The sequence below is a fragment of the Takifugu flavidus genome, chromosome 3, assembly GCF_003711565.1.
Source record: "Takifugu flavidus isolate HTHZ2018 chromosome 3, ASM371156v2, whole genome shotgun sequence".
Classification (NCBI taxonomy): Eukaryota; Metazoa; Chordata; class Actinopteri; order Tetraodontiformes; family Tetraodontidae; genus Takifugu; species Takifugu flavidus.
In genome coordinates this window covers 6,846,667-6,863,332 of record NC_079522.1, presented here as the reverse complement: position 1 = coordinate 6,863,332, position 16,666 = coordinate 6,846,667, and the positions used below count along the sequence as shown (strand labels likewise).

At 46.9% G+C, this 16,666-nt stretch overlaps 2 protein-coding genes across 2 annotated transcripts; one reads left to right on the top strand and one right to left on the bottom strand.

The window, feature by feature from the left end:
- Positions 1-3,079: 3,079 nt before the first annotated feature.
- rasl11a (RAS-like, family 11, member A) lies at positions 3,080-7,822 on the bottom strand. Its single transcript, XM_057028138.1, has 8 exons — positions 7,282-7,822; positions 6,060-6,116; positions 5,850-5,932; positions 5,107-5,147; positions 4,902-5,031; positions 4,630-4,705; positions 4,337-4,413; positions 3,080-4,100 (listed from the first exon to the last, which is right to left on the bottom strand). The coding sequence occupies exons 1-8, from the start codon at positions 7,439-7,441 to the stop codon at positions 3,954-3,956; spliced, it is 771 nt and encodes a 256-aa protein (XP_056884118.1). The 5' UTR covers positions 7,442-7,822; the 3' UTR covers positions 3,080-3,953.
- A 779-nt stretch (positions 7,823-8,601) lies between these two features.
- On the top strand, positions 8,602-16,374 carry usp12b (ubiquitin specific peptidase 12b). Its single transcript, XM_057028124.1, has 10 exons — positions 8,602-8,761; positions 11,413-11,493; positions 11,583-11,666; positions 12,275-12,404; positions 12,698-12,939; positions 13,142-13,218; positions 13,290-13,373; positions 13,457-13,654; positions 14,661-14,739; positions 15,185-16,374. The coding sequence occupies exons 1-10, from the start codon at positions 8,714-8,716 to the stop codon at positions 15,284-15,286; spliced, it is 1,125 nt and encodes a 374-aa protein (XP_056884104.1). The 5' UTR covers positions 8,602-8,713; the 3' UTR covers positions 15,287-16,374.
- The last annotated feature ends 292 nt before the right edge of the window (positions 16,375-16,666 follow it).

Genomic DNA, 16,666 nt, shown 5'->3' with positions numbered 1-16,666 from the left:
GGAAACATTAATTCCCCTTTTGAGCAGTGTATTTCCTGTCAAGTCTGACTTTGTTGGATGAAAGGAAGTTTGTCAGCGTGCAGCAGGGTTCACCCACAGGTAACTGTACATCCTAATGGCCTCATTATGTCCAGGCGTTGACAGTCCGCCATGTGCCACCCTTTGAACCAATCACGGGTGCATTCATTTCTCGATATCACTTATCTTTATGAAACGGCCACTTGGCTGTCACTGACAGAGGGCCCCCTCATTCTCAAGACTGAGCGGCACCGCGGCGTCCAGAGGTTGAAGGGCGATTGGGAGGCCACGCCGAGGCCACCCAGGACAGAGCAGGTCTTCAGATTCCATCAGCGGTGACAGCAGTTGAACGGGAATTCACAATGCAACTCAAATTAAAACGTCAGAAAGGATGGACGGATCCTTGGACGCAGACGGGCTAAGTCAGGGTTCATCAAGGACAATTAAACCAGCTTTTGGGGTAAACATGTTGCGCAATAACGACGGGCGTCCAAACCTCTGAGCCTGACTCATTCTCCGACTTGCGTCTGCCTCCCATCTGCCGCGTGTTTCCAACACACTCCTCTGTAAACAACATTTTCGGAACTCTGAGACTCTTCTTGTTGTCAAATAATAATATGAAGCCGGGCCAACCCATGTGGAAATGTGGAACGAGTGTTCTGTCCGGGGTCCCACTGCAATACAAGAAGAGCGCCTGAATCCTCTGGAATCTGGGGAGGCCAGGCCTGTGGTTTTAGAAATGTTCCTTCCTCATTGTTTCGCTTCACGTGTTCCATGTGGTCCTAATGCTGAGTGCTGATGGTGTCAATTCTAAAGGTTTTAAGTGTGGACCGAAAGGGCTCGGGCAGATATTCTGTTTGGAAATCCATGCAGACGGCTTAAGTAAGCACGGGCACGATTGGTCTGGTGTAATCTTTGGTTTGAATGTCTGGCTTAGCATTAACAAATACTGGAGGAAATATGAGAATAGGGGTAGTCGGAGAGGGAGAGAGGAAATGTGAGGCTAAATGGGTTGTCCACTGGGACATTTGGAGTCAAAAATAGAGTAAGACCTCAGATAGTGAGTGTGTGTGTGTGTGTGTGTGTGTGTGTGTGTGTGTGTTAACCCCCACACTTCCAGTCATGTAGTTAGAAATGAAAGGAGTATACACTGTTAACAAGGGCGACGAGCACGATAGCGTCCCCCAGGTTCGGTTTACGTGTGTATTTAAGGCAGAGCAGTTGAACACACTCTTCTGTTTATTGAACTGTGTCCTTTTAATTGTAAAGTTGAAAGGAGATTGTTGTTGCAGCGCCGCAGAACCTTATAAGGGAAAGGTCAGGGCATGTTGGACATGTCAAGTGTTTAAGCGACCCATAAAGTAGACACCATGTCCTGCAGGGACCAAGAATCACACGACCTCCTGGTGGGATCATTTTACCATCTGACCAAGTCTAAAAGGCTAAAAGGCTAAAAGTCACCTTTTTTCTTCAGAAATCAGCATCGTTTTTTGTTACCGCCAGAAGGGAGCGCTGGATTCTGTGTTTTTCATGTCAGACAGTATCATTGTGCTGAAAGCTGACATTTATTTTATCTTAGGGAACACCAACTGATAATGGCCTAGTTTCCTTTCTTTTTCTGTGTTGTTCTTCAGCCTCCCTGCAACAGCCACCCTGCTCCCACTTTTGTCTCCATTCCTTTGGTGCGGTGACATTACAGTCCTCTCACGCAGCGTTCTGTGCCGTATTTCTCCATTTTTTAACGATTCCCCGTCTCTCGCCTTCATCCCAGATGAGATTTTGACTCCCTCCTGCTACAGCTGGCTCACATCCCTCGCGCCGCCGCCGCCAATCGAGCGTTTTCTCAGAGCGGCGAGCAGAACGAGAGCACCCACGTGTTTGCCTTTGGCTGCTGGGTGTGTTTGCTCTGTCATTCAGCTGTGAACTGTCTGTCACAAAAGCTTTCTGGCTAAAACTAGCGACTAAAACTAATGACACCAACTCTTTCATCTTTGTCTTCACATCCGTGACGGAAACCCAACATTCTAAAAAGACCTGAAGTCATTTGTTGTACATAACAATCATTTAGATTGGATGATATTGACATTTTCTTACTTGGTTTGATTGGACAGCGTGTTTTCCCTCTGTTGTAAATCGCTGGTGAATGGATTCTGTTGTCTGATGAAAAGCAGTAGCTCACCTCTTTGACATCTGTAGAAGTGCTAATGGGGCTTACTGTTTGCTTGACAGACGTGGGTCTTTGCTCATCTGTTAAACTTCGTGACACTTTAACCCAAACTAAAATGATATCAAATGAATGAGACCACGTCATGTTTGCTCATGTCTTCGCACATCTCAAATTTAAAAATGTTTTCTTTTTGTAGCTAGTTAGCACGCTAGTTAGCTTTCACGGCATAATGTAAAACGCGCGTATCAATAAATGAACAATTTAGCAGCGAGCGAGCATGAAAGTGTGCGATCCTCTTTAAACAAATGAAATGATTAATGCACTTAAACAGAAATGTGAAATTAAGTGACGGCGTAAATGTCATCCATATTAGCTTGGACAGGGAAACGCCTCTCTTTGGCTTTACCGAAAAAGGCAACACTTGAAGGAAACTGTTTTCTAAATTTGGCCTCTTAAAATGTAACATTAACTCCGCATCTATCAAAAAGGCTCACATTAAACAGCCATGTCAGAGCAGACTCTGGCCTTTGATGAAAAAAAGGGAGTAATCGGCTAAGAATGAAGGAAAACCTGCCCTGGTGGATGGACGTTTTTTATGAGGCAGATGATGCTAATAAACCAGGACAATGGAAACTATCCCCACACATTACGTATTTTCGCCCTGCCTTTATTTAATCCAATACTACTCTCTGGTCCACATACACAGCGACTGAGACTGGCTTCGACTCAACATTTTTTCTCCGGCTGCAATGGAACCCTGCGGCTTTTCGAGGTTGTAAGGCCAAAGGTCGCGGGTTGGGGTCAGCAGACAATTTTTTCTGTTTAAGGGTGAGTGTGCGTGAGATTTGAAAAGGCCAAGGGTGGTAGTTTAGTGGTCGAAAAAGAGATTCCAGATGCCGAAGAACTTGTGTTTACTGGGAATTTTGAGCGTGTGTCAATGAGCGGAAAGGTCATGAGAACAGCAGCAAACACAAACAGCATTCGCACACACAACTTCCTTTTCCATCGTTTAAACCGCTCCCAATGCTTGACACGTGGCTCTGGCTGTACCTCAGGGTTCTGGGGTTCTGGAGTAAGATGTCTTTATTTCCAGATGTACGGTCAGCACAGTATTCTAGTTGGATTAAATGATCGCAGGGTTATTCACAAGCACCGACTTCCCGTCCTGGGTCGGTTTTATTCTGGGGTTCCCTTCCTGCTGTCCAAATGTCAGGGTTGCTCTTGGAGTGGAGTCAGGAATATTTGAGTTATGAGGTCACTTCCTGTTTTGGTAACAGACAGGGAAGCTCACCTTTTTTGTTCCTAATGACGTCAGTCTTTGACCAATTTAATAACAGGCTTTGTGCTAATATAATGGGACAATACACACAAAGTAGATCCTTTTATTACTGGGCTCTTTAAAGTTGAATTTCCAGCCTCTCAGACTGAGATGTCTGATGGTCCAACATCAAGTTTCTGAGTCCAGATGAGTTGTTGGGGGTTCGCTGTGAGTTTCTATCATGTTGTCCCCCAGTTTCATCCGCAAAGCAGAGAGAAGTTCAACCGACTGACATAACTCCATGTCTGAAGTGTCCGCCTGATGCTTTAATCACAACCGAATGGCTCAATCGGGACTTTGTACCACAAATAGCTTCATTTCCCAGAATTACGAGACTTTAATCTTCCATCCAGGCATTTTTGGAATTTTTCATCTAATGGAAAGAGTTTGTTCTCAAGGCCGACCTTCGGTTGTCACACGCCTGTGACTGTGCGAGGTTCCGTCCTGCATTCAGAGGGTCGTGGCGGACTTGACTTTGGAGGACAGGACCTGCCTGAACCTCCTCTTCAGCTCCTGCATGTTGGGAGATTTGGGCCTGGCCAGGTGGAGGCCGCCTCGTCTTTTCTCCCCGTTCACTCCTCCCAGCGCTCGGAACACCTGAAGCACAGACGACGCCCAAATCAACCCCGACCGAATGCGACAGGAAGGGGTTCCTTTAATGCTGCCTCTACATGTTTGGCCACTTGGGGGCACCAAAACAAGCTGCAAACACTAAAATACTGGCCTGATTTCATTAAAAAAAATATCAAAAATGATTACAGATTAGAGTTTCTTCAACATTTAGCCATGAACGTTGACGTGGACATCGATAGAATTCTAATGATCTGTCTCACCTCCTGGCAAAGATGGAGGAAGGCGGTGTGGACTCCCTCGTGGTTTTCTCTGGCCGAGGCCTCGAAATAAACTCCGCCTGAGAGCAGAGGCACTTTTCTTATCGTTCTGATAACATTCCTCACTCATTAGGCAGCACGCAGGATATAGATCAGAGCGAAACATTCTCACTGCCTGCGCGTGTGTGTATATGTGTGTGTGAAAATGCTTTAAAATGAGCCTGCTGGCTAATATAGAGGCTTCATGTGCCCGTTCATTTTGCCTGTCGGGCAGGGGAAGAAGAGACGGGCCTCACCGAGTGAAGACGCTAACGTCTCGCCTTCATCTGCCGGCACTTGTCGGGCTCTAAGAAGGTCGCTCTTGTTTCCAACCTGCAGCAGATTACAGGATAGATTGGATTATGGGGATTAGGGGTTAACAGGTGGTCCTCAGACAGAGAAAGACACCCAATGCTGAAGGAGATTAATATTTGGAAAAGATGGTAACATTAAGCTAGTAAAAAGGCCTCCAAAGTAAAAATGCAGAGGGCTGAATCATGACCTTTCTGGGGTTTTGACGCACACTGACCAGTATGACGGGTATGTTTCCGGAGGGGTGTATGCGTCGGACATGTTGGTATAGCGGCTGGATGGTGCGGTAGCTGTTGTGGTCCGTGATGGAGAAGACCAGCACGTAACCGTCTGCCCAGTAGATCGACCTGGAAGTGAGGTCATAACAGAGATGTTTCATGGTGGGGTTCGTTTCTAGAGATCAAGCGTTGGATGAACCTGACCTGTTGATCTGCTCCTGGCAGTAGAGGCCCTCAGCATCATCCTGAAAAAGAAAACAACTGTATTTAGTCTGGACGGGTGGACGCCGTGATGTGTGACGAGTCTCGTTGCCTTCACGGGGTGAGCCGCCGAGTTTGGCGGTTGTGTACCGACACACTCCTGCTGCTACAGTTTGAACTCTTCACCCATCGGACCACCCCGGCGCCCACTCACGGAGACTTAGACGAACCCGGCTGCACGCTTGTCAGGAAACATTTATAAAATAATGGCACGGCACCATTTCAGCCTTTGAAATCAACCAGACGTTCTGGACCGCCTTGACCTCGGCGCCTCGACAGGCCGATTATTTCTCTCTAATCTCTCGGAGGCTCATCATCCCTCCAGAAAGGACTTCCTCTGCCCGCCGTTATCTCTCCCGCGTGGAGGAAATGAGCGGCCGAGGCTTTGGTTCTGTAAACTGTGGGGTGAGCTGTGTGGCACGTTGCGCTCATTAAATTCATCATGGGCGAGGAGCTGCCCCTCACTTCAAATGCATTCCTGACGAGATAAACGACGGCGAGTTTCGTAACGACGCCGTTTCGGGGCCTTTTTGGTGAATTTGGCTGATGAGAAGCGAGGCCGCGTGACCTTATGTGGCAGAATTGATGGCGATGTTTCGTGAGCGGCCAACGTTTACTTTTCCCATCCAGCTGTTCGGCTGTGACACACAACATCTGTGGGCTTTTTCCGTGCCCCCATTTGTTACCTGGAGAGCGACACAGGGAGTGTCCTGGATCTGAAGTGACACTTCCTCCCCGTCCAGGGTGACCTTTCTGGAGTAGAGCGCTCCTGTGGAGAATGAAAGAGGAGGACAGGCGGATGAATGAATGCGGTCGATGACGGCGTTTCTCTGGAGCCGAGGACAGAAAGCACGTTTCCTCTGCCTCGTATGAGAGATAAATGAGTGGAAACTCACCGGTGTTTGCTTCATAGTCCCCAATGAACCTCTTGGTCAGAAACCTGACGATCAGAGCTGAAAAGAGAACATGACATCAGTGCCTCGGTGCCAAAAGAATCCGGGCAAAATCTGCGTTAAACTTCACAGCTGCAGCCGGCTGACCTATATATCACGTGTGTATTTAACATGTGTTGCTGGAATTTTCCTTTTCCGTGCCACATTGTTTTTGTTTTAACTGCTTTCATACCAGAGGGATGAACAAATAGGTTCAAAGTCTGAACTAATGCACACACTAATAATCACCAAATACTCAGAATCTGGTGTTGCAAGACCTCGGGGATCATCTTCTACTGATTAATTATTGCCTCATCCTCTGGTTGTTGGGACTTTCTGCACAGGTTTTCCCCTGACATTTGCAGTTTGTGGGGTTTTATTTGGGTTCCTTTTCACACAAAGATTAATTTGTCTTCTGAACAAGACAAATTGTGCAAGTACATGTTGAAAAGGTCCAGGTACCTAGTCAGTAAACATCCCCTGGGACATTGAGGAAAAACCATTAATAAATGACAAAAATGGTTTAAAGACCAGGTCAAAGCCCAGACCTCAATCTAATAGGGTTTGCATGTGGAAAAGGGAGGTTGTCTGTGTAGATTCTCAATCATCCAGGTCATAGATATCCAAGGTAGTTTTCTTTGTCAACTGGACTGTATTTCAAAGAGAAGAAATACAGTCCAGTAGACAAAGAAAACTATCTTGGAAAATGGAGGCTGACATGCAGGTTTAGTGGAGGTTCTCATGAAGAATGCAGTAAAACTGCAGTGTGCAAATCTGACCCCCTCACAACACACAAACACACACACACACACACACACACACCACCACCAGAATATGCATCAAACACCCTTTCTTGCTCATTTTATTTTACTGAATTGTATTTTTTCTGCACAGTATTGCGTACATTAGTTAGTGGGGATAAAAGACCGAATCAAAATAATAATAAAAGTGTGAAATGTCTCCCCCTGCTGTTCAGATTTACAACAGTCTTAATTGTTGTCTTCAAATATATATTGACCAGTTTCTTAATGAAGATATATGAGTGTATAAATACACTGCTGTCAAACCCCAGCAACCAACACTGAAACGCACAGTTGAGGAGTAGCTTGTGTTTAGAAAAGAAAAATAGCAAGCTGTTGTATAATTTCCTCCCCCTCGCTCCAGTGATCTCCGTGCACGTCCATACCGGTTTTCCCGACGTTGCTCGCTCCCAGAACCACAATCTTCACCGTCTTGTTGGGCACACAGTCCAGCAGGGGATACTCCGGTATGGGGACCAGCAGAAAGTTGCCAGACCCGCTGCTGCTGTTCATGGTTCCTGGCGCAGGGTCGCCAGTCAGCCTCATTTAGCTCTACTCTGAAACACTCTCCGATTAAAAATAAAAACCTTCAAAAATGTATCCCGATATTCCCAGAAATATCTCTGGAAATGAGAGTGACCTGAAATGTCAAATGTCCCGAGATTTCGATTGCTTTTTTTTGGATCCTTGTCCTGTGCGTACAAAGTTCAAAATTCCCAAATATTCCCGGGGTATCCCATCCAGTTTAGAGTTTCCCCGTACTTTTAGTGCGTCGACGGTGGATCTTTGAGTAATAACAGGCCGTTATTTTCCTGGCAAAACTATCGATGTGAAGTTTTGAATGCATTACAATTGTAAATCGGCGGGTTGCGGTGCGCACCAGATGCCTGTCTGCGGACCGGGCGGAGAGTGAGGGGGGAGGAAGGAAAACTTAAAACCATCCCATATTATATTCCCACGGGATCAGTTGAAGATGGACAGCTCCTCTCTCGCATCCTGAGTAAAACAATCATGAAAGAAACGGGATGAGACTGGAATTTTTATTCATGCTTTCTCTGGCTCTTTTTTCCGCGTGGTGTAAATCCTTGAATAAAATAAACATTGAAGAAAAATAGATGATTACGTGCTTTGGCAGTACAAGTTATAATTTATCATACATAAAGGAAAAAAATCGTTTGGAGCTGTTCCCTCAAACAATTCATTCACAAGCACGTACCCGACAGAGTCAAAACAATTTGTGAATTACTTATTTTGGCTTGTTTGAATGTTTAAAATGAGGTACACTGGGCGTCACAGTCTTACACCGGACCGCAGGGACGCTACAGCACCGCCCGCCGTATTGGTCCGGTGCTCGGAATCGAACGCACTGTTATAGTGAAGGGGCGAATATCTCTCTCCAATCTGGACGAGAGAAACCGCAAAGTCAGACAACGCTGGTATATTGACGTTTACGGAAGTTGGTGTTTACGTTCAAAGTAAAATACAACATTGAAAGCGTTTTAGGATATCTTTTTCTCTGACGTCAAGATTTCCAATAGAAAACCTAATGATTAACTTTGTCAGTCAAAAGGAAAAAAGATCATTTACATCATAATCAGAGAATCGTTAGAATGACTGTTAAAGTTTCATTGAGTCGTGGCATTATTCGTCGAACTCCCTGCGTATTATTGTGGAAAGTACATTACCGGAAATGATGTATGAGTATTCCCTCTGACTTAACAGTACACATAGGGACGGACAGAAAGCTACCGGAACTCTGCAGCCGCATCGGCTCTGATAATTTACCACCGGGGTTCGGTCCAATATGGCGGCTTACGGATGGAAATACTGATGACAGTCCGAAAGATCGCCTCGATTTGTACGATGGTGAGTGAAAATTCTGCTTTAGTGTTGTATTTGTATGCTGCGGTGTTGTCCACTGGCAGGGCTGCCGAGCCAGGACGCTAGCTGCCCCGCTAGCTGTTTGCTAACCTCACAGGGCAACATGATAACACAGGCTTTCCAGAAAGTTGTATGGCATATTATGTTAACAAATTATTTTCATTTTCCCTGGACGTTCTCTTTACTTAAACATACCGATTTATGTACACTCAAAGCCCGTTTGACAGCTTATCGGTTAGCTTTGGCTGGCTTTGGAATTGTTTATGCAAGAAGGGCAGGGTTGACCATCGGTCGAAAACTAGCTAGCTTAGCCTGATAACACCCCCCACCCCCCGTGGCTCTCGGGACAAAGTTCTTTGCTCACCCGTCTTTCTGATTTATGTTCAGCATCATGTACTAATTATATTCACACTGGTGATTAATTACTTCTAATGAAATGGGCACTAATTCAGTGGAGACACGTGGACTGAAGGAATTAAACAGCGAAGACAGTTGATGTCACTCCTTATCGCCTAATCTGTTGGAGAAATCCGACATTTCCTGTTACGCTCTACACTTCGCACGTTTCCCTAGACTTGGCCATTCAAAATGAGCAAGACACTGTTCTTACTACGGACAAACACGTTTATGGCGAATATTTTGTGCAGCAGCCAGTCCGGTTGATTCCCGTATCGATTATGGAGGTCTCAAGCTGAAGGACATCTACCTGATCGACTTGTTGTTCCAGAGAGGCTAAAATGGCCATCCCGCTTCCTTTTTCAGGGATTGTGATTGCACTAATTTTTGATTCTTGCAGCACAACCAGATCAGAGGCAGAAAGGGCAGCTTAAAGCCAGAAGATTAACTCGTGGCTGCAACTTATCCCGTTTCCACCACTGCACCTTTTAGAGCTGACATACGGCCAAACAGATGCCACCGAGTTGTGGGCTGCAGTCCATTTACATTTGCTGGCCCGTGCGTGTGTTTGTGTGCGCGTAGTGAGGCAGTGGAAGCCATTTCAGTATAACCCATTTATATGTGAAAGGCAGCATCATTGTGTCAAATTACCAGCAGCGAATATGAACACAGCTCGTTGGTGGTGACGCGCACGCCGGGTTTGCTGGGGAGCCGCCCGGAAACTATTTGCTTCTCCGAAAAATCAGTTTTAGCAGTAAAACTGTGACTGTCAGTAGTTGTTTGTTCATACAGGAACTTTTAGGATACATTCGTTCCGAGAAAAACAAAGCATTGAATATGTTGTTGATGCTGATTGTCACCTGGGGTGTTGTCAAGGTTTAAAGGGAAGGTTCGTGTTTCTTGGTTAAATTAAATTGCTGATTGATTCGATGTGTGTAATTTCCGGGAGAGTGTGATGTCACTTCCTGTTCCCGGCGCACAGGTGCGCCTCAATTAACGAATTTTACTCCAGAGCGACATTTTGTTGGACTAAATATCGTGTTTACGCGAAAGACATACATGTAAGTTACGCTTTCATATTGTCCCGTATTTGGTTCATCACTCCTTTTTGGATTTTGTGGTCAAAGGTTGGTTAATTAGATACCGTAATTGGGTCGTTGAGGGTACCGGCCGAGCTCCTGCTAATGTCCATTTTAGCCTGTTTACCTTTTTTAAAATTAAGTTATTGCGCATTTTACAGTTATTAGAGGAAGCATACGCAATTTGTATTTGTAATTTTCCTTTTAACCCTGATTGTCCCGTTCCTTTTTGCATGAAATGCCTCAGCTAGTTTTAGCTGACATGCTAACGTTAGTTGCTCATTTTTGAATCTGTGGCGTATCGGTAGTTTCAGAGAGATCGGTCCAATTGTTCGTGTTGGACCACTTGAACTGACATGAGGGATTGACGGCTTCCTCCAGATGAGGTGACGGATGTTGGAGATGGTCCCGGTGGTTTGAGGTCAGAGGTCGCGGTTGTGGCTGCAGGAAACGCGCTGAAATGGGAAAAGCTGTGGCCGGGAAGGGGAAAATGAAAAAGCCTGCTGAGGTTAGACACCGGTCATTTAAAGCACGTCTGCTTAAATGGATGAAAGCTTCTGTCTTTACTCTTATGGCTTACTTGAGGGGCCTGAGCATCTTTTGATTGGTACAATATTGGGTTCGTGCACCCACGTCCAGGCCCAATCGAGCTGTATTTGCATTTAGACTTTAAAAAACACTTCTCAGTCGGTGCTGATTGCCTGAAATTGGAGTCAAAGCGGGTTTCTACATGTGATTGTGCAGCAGGTGCAAAGCTCTGCCGGTCGCGATGCTTTTTCAGAGTGGACCCGTTGACCGTCTTCACTGAACCGAGCTTGGTCCCCTTCACCAAACATCACGGGGGGTTGTGTCTCCCAAACCCCAGCGCTTGTTGCCAGGACATCATTGAGCTCATTAATGAGGTTTTAAACCTCTTTAAAGCCGTAATGTGCTGAAACAGTCCAGACATTTCCGAACAAAGAGCCGTTTTAGGTTACAGGACTCGTGAATCATCTTCATCGGATGTAACTTTGTGGAGGATAAGACCCTGGAAGTGCCGGAAACGTCGGCCCTGAGCAGATCCGCTGTGACAAACGGACCCCAGATGCTTTTGTGTGCTTGGATATGATGTGATGATTGTTTCACGTCCAGTAAGATTGTCTCTTCTTCTCCTCCTGTAAGGGCGCCAATGCCTCTGCCTTGGAAAAGGAGATTGGACCGGAACAGTTTCCCGTTAATGAACACTACTTTGGACTCGTCAACGTAGGTGTTTGCCACGTTTGAGGAGCATCAGTCTGCCGTCAGCAGCCTTCACTCACTCTCCCCCTAACCCCAACCCTTCTTCTCTTTAGTTCGGCAACACCTGCTACTGCAACTCGGTGCTGCAGGCGCTGTATTTCTGTCGACCTTTCAGGGAGAAGGTTCTGGCGTACAAGGTGAGTAGGGGTCTGCTCAGCCGCCTTATTTGTCAGGCCTAAAGCACATGCTTCTTAACAGGGACTGATGTGTCCCAGGATTAGCTTTTAGTTGATCATAACAAGGGTTTTCTGAGTGGAGGAGCCCAAAAAGTCACTCCTTGCTACTTGTAGATCCTCCACAGTTGACCTTTACAAATTCTGTCAATCAGTTAGAAGACTTGGACTCTGATTTATTATCAGTCTTTATTAGTCTTTATTATCAGTCTTCACTGTAGGACAAAAACACTTTTACTCGTTGAAGTTAAGATTCTATATTTTCTGATGACCATGAGCTGAACACGTTTACTGTCCACAATCCATGAAGAAGAGACAGAAAGTTGATGGAAACGGCACCATTTCTAGATTATACCAGTAATTGTCCAAGATAAGAGACTCCTTTAATGATTTATGAAGCTCAGACAGAATTCAAGTTGTGAGTCAGACCTGCACGTACATCATGAGATCATGCACACATTTACTGTGTGGATGACATCAGTCCTACCCATTAGAGAACATCATCGGGTATGGTCCATAGCTCCGTTCCTCCAAAGGAAGAAAGCGTTAACGGGCAACTTGTGTTTTTGAAGGTGCAGCCTCGTCGAAAAGAGTCCCTCCTCACCTGCCTGGCCGACCTGTTCAACAGCATCGCCACACAGAAGAAGAAAGTCGGGGTCATCCCTCCCAAGAAATTCATCTCCCGTCTAAGGAAGGAAAATGGTGAGCGGTGCCGTTTCATTTCAAACCCGCATCTCACGCTGCCGCTGCCTCTGACAGAAACGTATGAATACGACCCGGGAAGACCGCTGTCGTTCAGCTGAGGTCGTTGACTTGAGAGGGAGGAAGAGAAAATAAAAAGCAGGAAGCAGGGGAGGTCAATCTGAGCTGAGAAATGAATGTCCCAGCTGAGGGAATAAAGCTGTCAGCCGAGCTCCAGCGGAAAGCTCGGAGAAAAGAAGCTGCTAATTAGCGCTTCTTGCTGACGTTCAGGATCTGTGTTTATTTCCTCTCAGAGCTCTTTGACAACTACATGCAGCAGGACGCCCATGAGTTTCTCAACTACCTCCTCAACACCATCGCAGACCTGCTCCAGGAGGAGAAGAGCCAGGAGCGGCAGCAGAACGGGAAACTGGTGCAGAACGGAGGCGGTGGGGTAGGAGGAAGCGACGGAGGGAAGGAGACGCAGCAAACGTGGGTTCACGAGATTTTCCAAGGAACCCTGACAAATGAGACGCGCTGCCTCAACTGTGAAGCTGTGAGTCAGATCCCAACATTGCAACACCAGACACTCCAGACCTCCTCCTATTATGCTGGACTTAAGCCATCTGTTTATTTTGGAAAGAATCCACCGGCGTAAACATCTGAACGTGTCCTCAGTAAACACGGACTTCACACGAACACCAGCTGTTCTTCAGATGTTTGCACCAGCAGAACTTTCATGTCCTCTCCCCCTGCAGGTGAGCAGTAAAGACGAGGACTTCCTGGATCTGTCGGTGGACGTGGAGCAGAACACTTCCATCACGCACTGCCTTAGGTAACATCCTCCAGGAAGCCCCATCGCGTGAGCTTTAAAGAGGAAGGTTCATCCTAAGGTTTTCTCCACAGGGGCTTCAGCAACACGGAGACGTTGTGCAGCGAGTACAAGTACTACTGCGAGCAGTGTCGCAGCAAACAGGAAGCCCAGAAAAGGTGGGTGAGGCCCGCTGGTTCTATTTCGAAGACCTTTCTGGACTTCCACCTCATGTGATTGTACATTCTTGTCCTTCCGTCAGGATGAGGGTGAAGAAGTTACCCATGATCCTCGCCCTCCACCTGAAGCGCTTTAAATACATGGACCAGCTCCATCGCTACACCAAACTGTCCTACCGCGTGGTCTTCCCCCTGGAGCTCCGCCTCTTCAACACGTCTGGGGACGCCACCAACCCAGACCGCATGTACGACCTGGTGGCCGTCGTCGTGCACTGTGGCAGGTACGATGTTGGATCCTTGAAACCCACAGCTACTTAACGAGCAGTCATCTTTTAATCCAAGATGCATTCTTTTAGAATATTACAACGGTAAATGTTTATTTGGACTTGAAACATCACATGTAAATTACAACAGACAGTCATTTCTGCCTGCCACCTGTAGATGTTGGCTTTAATAGTCATTGAGTGCAGCCAGTATTCCTGGACAGACCTCAGCTCCAGGTGCACAGGCTGAGGACAGCAGATAAGAGAGGAGCTGCTTGTGGAAGGACAGGAGAGACAGGGACGCCCTGACGGTCCTGCAGAGTTCCACAGCCACCTGAGCTGACTCCTGGCTTGAGTCATCTTTGAAAGGGCTAAAAGTATTCTCAAATATTTAGATGTCCACTCCATCCCAGAGAACAAGCACAGGAAGGAACATGTTTCCCAAACCCCGTGGAGGCGAGAGGATTGAAAAGGGGTTTAAAAATAAGATGTGCAGGACTGGAACTAGTTATTTTATTACTAGTTATATTAGTATTTACACTGCATCAAGCAGAACGTCTTTCTTCCAAAGTCGGTAGGTGCAACTCTGGTTTGTGGCCTCTGCACGTCTGTCCGTCCACGAGCAGCTGATCACGTGACTGGACCCGTGTTCTGAAGAGGCTGCTGCACCTGTCCAACAAGTCCACTGCCAGCCCCGGGAAGGGGGGGGGGGTGCGCCACAGCAGCAGACCATAAACACACCTGCTGAGTCAGCATGCAGGGATCTGAGCGATGGAGGCTCGCTGGTGGCCGTTGCCGTTGTTGCCTTGGTAACATCCCTTTAAGATTTAAAGTGGGCCAGGACAGATTTGTGATGCTGTGAAGAAAAACAAAACATATGAACGCTTATTAACCGACTTACTGGCTCTGTGGTCACCGTGGTAACGGACCGACCACCACGCGTGTAGTTTAGGATCTGTGGACGCCCCAGTGTGTCCCCTGCTGTGTGGTGCTGTCGTCTCACTGACCTCCCGTGTCTCCGCAGTGGTCCCAACCGTGGACACTACATCACCATCGTTAAGAGCCACGGATTCTGGCTGCTGTTTGACGACGACATCGTAGAGGTGAGGAGTCGGCGTTCCCAGCTCCTCGGGTCACATCCAGAACCAGCGTGGCTGCAACAGGATGGAGGGAAACTGATTAGAGCTCCACGCTTATGTAGCCACCTGGTACCTATATGCTGCGGCTGATGTCACGCTAGCCCGTTTAAAACGGATCCCACAGGGACATCTGGGGAGGGATCTGGACGATTTTTGCTGGATTCAGCTGTCAGAGTAGAAACACTTTTTTTTTTTTTTATATATATATAAATGGTCCAGAGATTTACTCTCCCTTTTTCCCTAAAATGCCGGGAAGATCGTTTAGCAACAGTCCAAGTATTTAACGGATCCTATTCTTGTCTTAAAATGGGCCAGGAGTAAAAGGGTTTGCCCCTCTTTCCTAAGGACTTTAGCTCCGAACTGGTATCGGCCGAATGATTAATCCCATCTCTCTCTCCCTTTCTCATAGAAAATTGACGCACAGGCAATCGAGGAGTTCTACGGACTGACTTCAGACATTTCCAAGAACTCTGAATCAGGATACATCCTGTTCTATCAATCCAGAGACTGAAGCAGCCAGCAGCAAATCCCCGGAAGACTGACTGTCACTCAACAGACGGGAGGGGAATGGCACTTACAGGCTGCCACCAGAACCATCCAGTCAGCTCACTTAGGAATCCAGGCTTTATTCCCAGTGGGCGGAGCTTCGTACGGTTGCGTGCCAGCCTCTTGGATTAGGCCTGTGCCAGTCCTGCGAGCCCACACTGCAAAAAGCACCTTAACATAGCCAAGACGACCGAATCGCTAATATTTGCTTTGTGGAACGATGCAGCCACGGTAATCAGAGAGGCCGTGAGACGATGGCACAACCAAGCGGCCGTTTCTGACGGGACGCAAGAGCAACTTGTGATTCCTAATCCTTCTCATGCCAGTCAGCAGTGGTTTAGTGTGCATATTACAGCCAGCTCTAATAGCTTGTAAGCTAACACAGCGGCTACATCTGCCCTGCGGAACAGAATGTCTACAAACAATCCCATAACCAACAGCCTAATTACACCTTCAACCTTGCACGGATAAACACCATCGCTAAGAGCCGTTAAACAAGCGTTTGCTGGTTGGCAATATTTGCCTTCGAGCCCAGAACTGAGAATCACCAAAAAAGACGATAGCGATTAAGTGTTTTTTTTGTTTTTTTAAATACAATACAAACCTGTAATCACCTACAATCTAATGGTTTTAATTGTTCTATTTAAGCTTATTTGATTAATATCTTAACAGATTGTGTTACAGGTTTCAAGTAACAGCACAAATCTGGCTAAATATGGCCGGGAAAATGCAGCAGGTAAATATTAGCAGCGCGAGCTGCGGTTCTGAACCAAAACCTCCACCCAGGGATCTCACCCCAGCGGAGTTACTGGACGTTCCTCTGGCTGAGCGATGCTCCGTCAGGCGCTCGGTTTATGGAACCAGGCTTGGTTTCCCCCCTCCCACCCTGCGAATCGGATCTCTCCTGTGACGCACGGTGAAGGAGGATCCGCTGATGGAGCTGGCGTATCATGAACGAGTCTCCACCGTTGGGTGGTCATTAATTGTAGAATCATCCTGTTCTAAGAATGATCTCAACTATTGTCAATAAAGTTGCGCAGCATTCCACCACAATGCGAAGCTTGATTTGCTCTGACAGATGTGGAGGGAGGGGAGAACTTACCAGCAGTGAGGCGTCCCTCCACGTTTGGATGGTCTCCAGAGAAAAATGGCGTCACGCAGTGAGGGAACGTCCTTTAAGAAGGAGGCGTCTCCCCCTGAAAGATAATTGACGTAGACGTGTTTAGGAGCACAGACGTTACAGGCTGCTGTAACTTTATGTTGAGCTATAAAGAACAGAATCGCGGGCGTTTCATCTGCCGACTCACCTCATGCTGACACCCCCTCAAACACACAGATGGGGAAC

Coding starts and splice junctions, on each gene's coding strand:
- rasl11a (XM_057028138.1), bottom strand. CDS start 7,441: ATGAGGCTGACTGGCGACCCTGCGCCAGGAACCATGAACAGCAGCAGC. Junction 5,933..6,059: donor GGACTATGAAGCAAACACCG/GTGAGTTTCCAC, acceptor CATTCTCCACAG/GAGCGCTCTACTCCAGAAAG. Junction 4,414..4,629: donor GACGTTAGCGTCTTCACTCG/GTGAGGCCCGTC, acceptor CTCTGCTCTCAG/GCGGAGTTTATTTCGAGGCC.
- usp12b (XM_057028124.1), top strand. CDS start 8,714: ATGGAAATACTGATGACAGTCCGAAAGATCGCCTCGATTTGTACGATG. Junction 8,762..11,412: donor TCGCCTCGATTTGTACGATG/GTGAGTGAAAAT, acceptor TCCTCCTGTAAG/GGCGCCAATGCCTCTGCCTT. Junction 12,940..13,141: donor GCTGCCTCAACTGTGAAGCT/GTGAGTCAGATC, acceptor CTCCCCCTGCAG/GTGAGCAGTAAAGACGAGGA.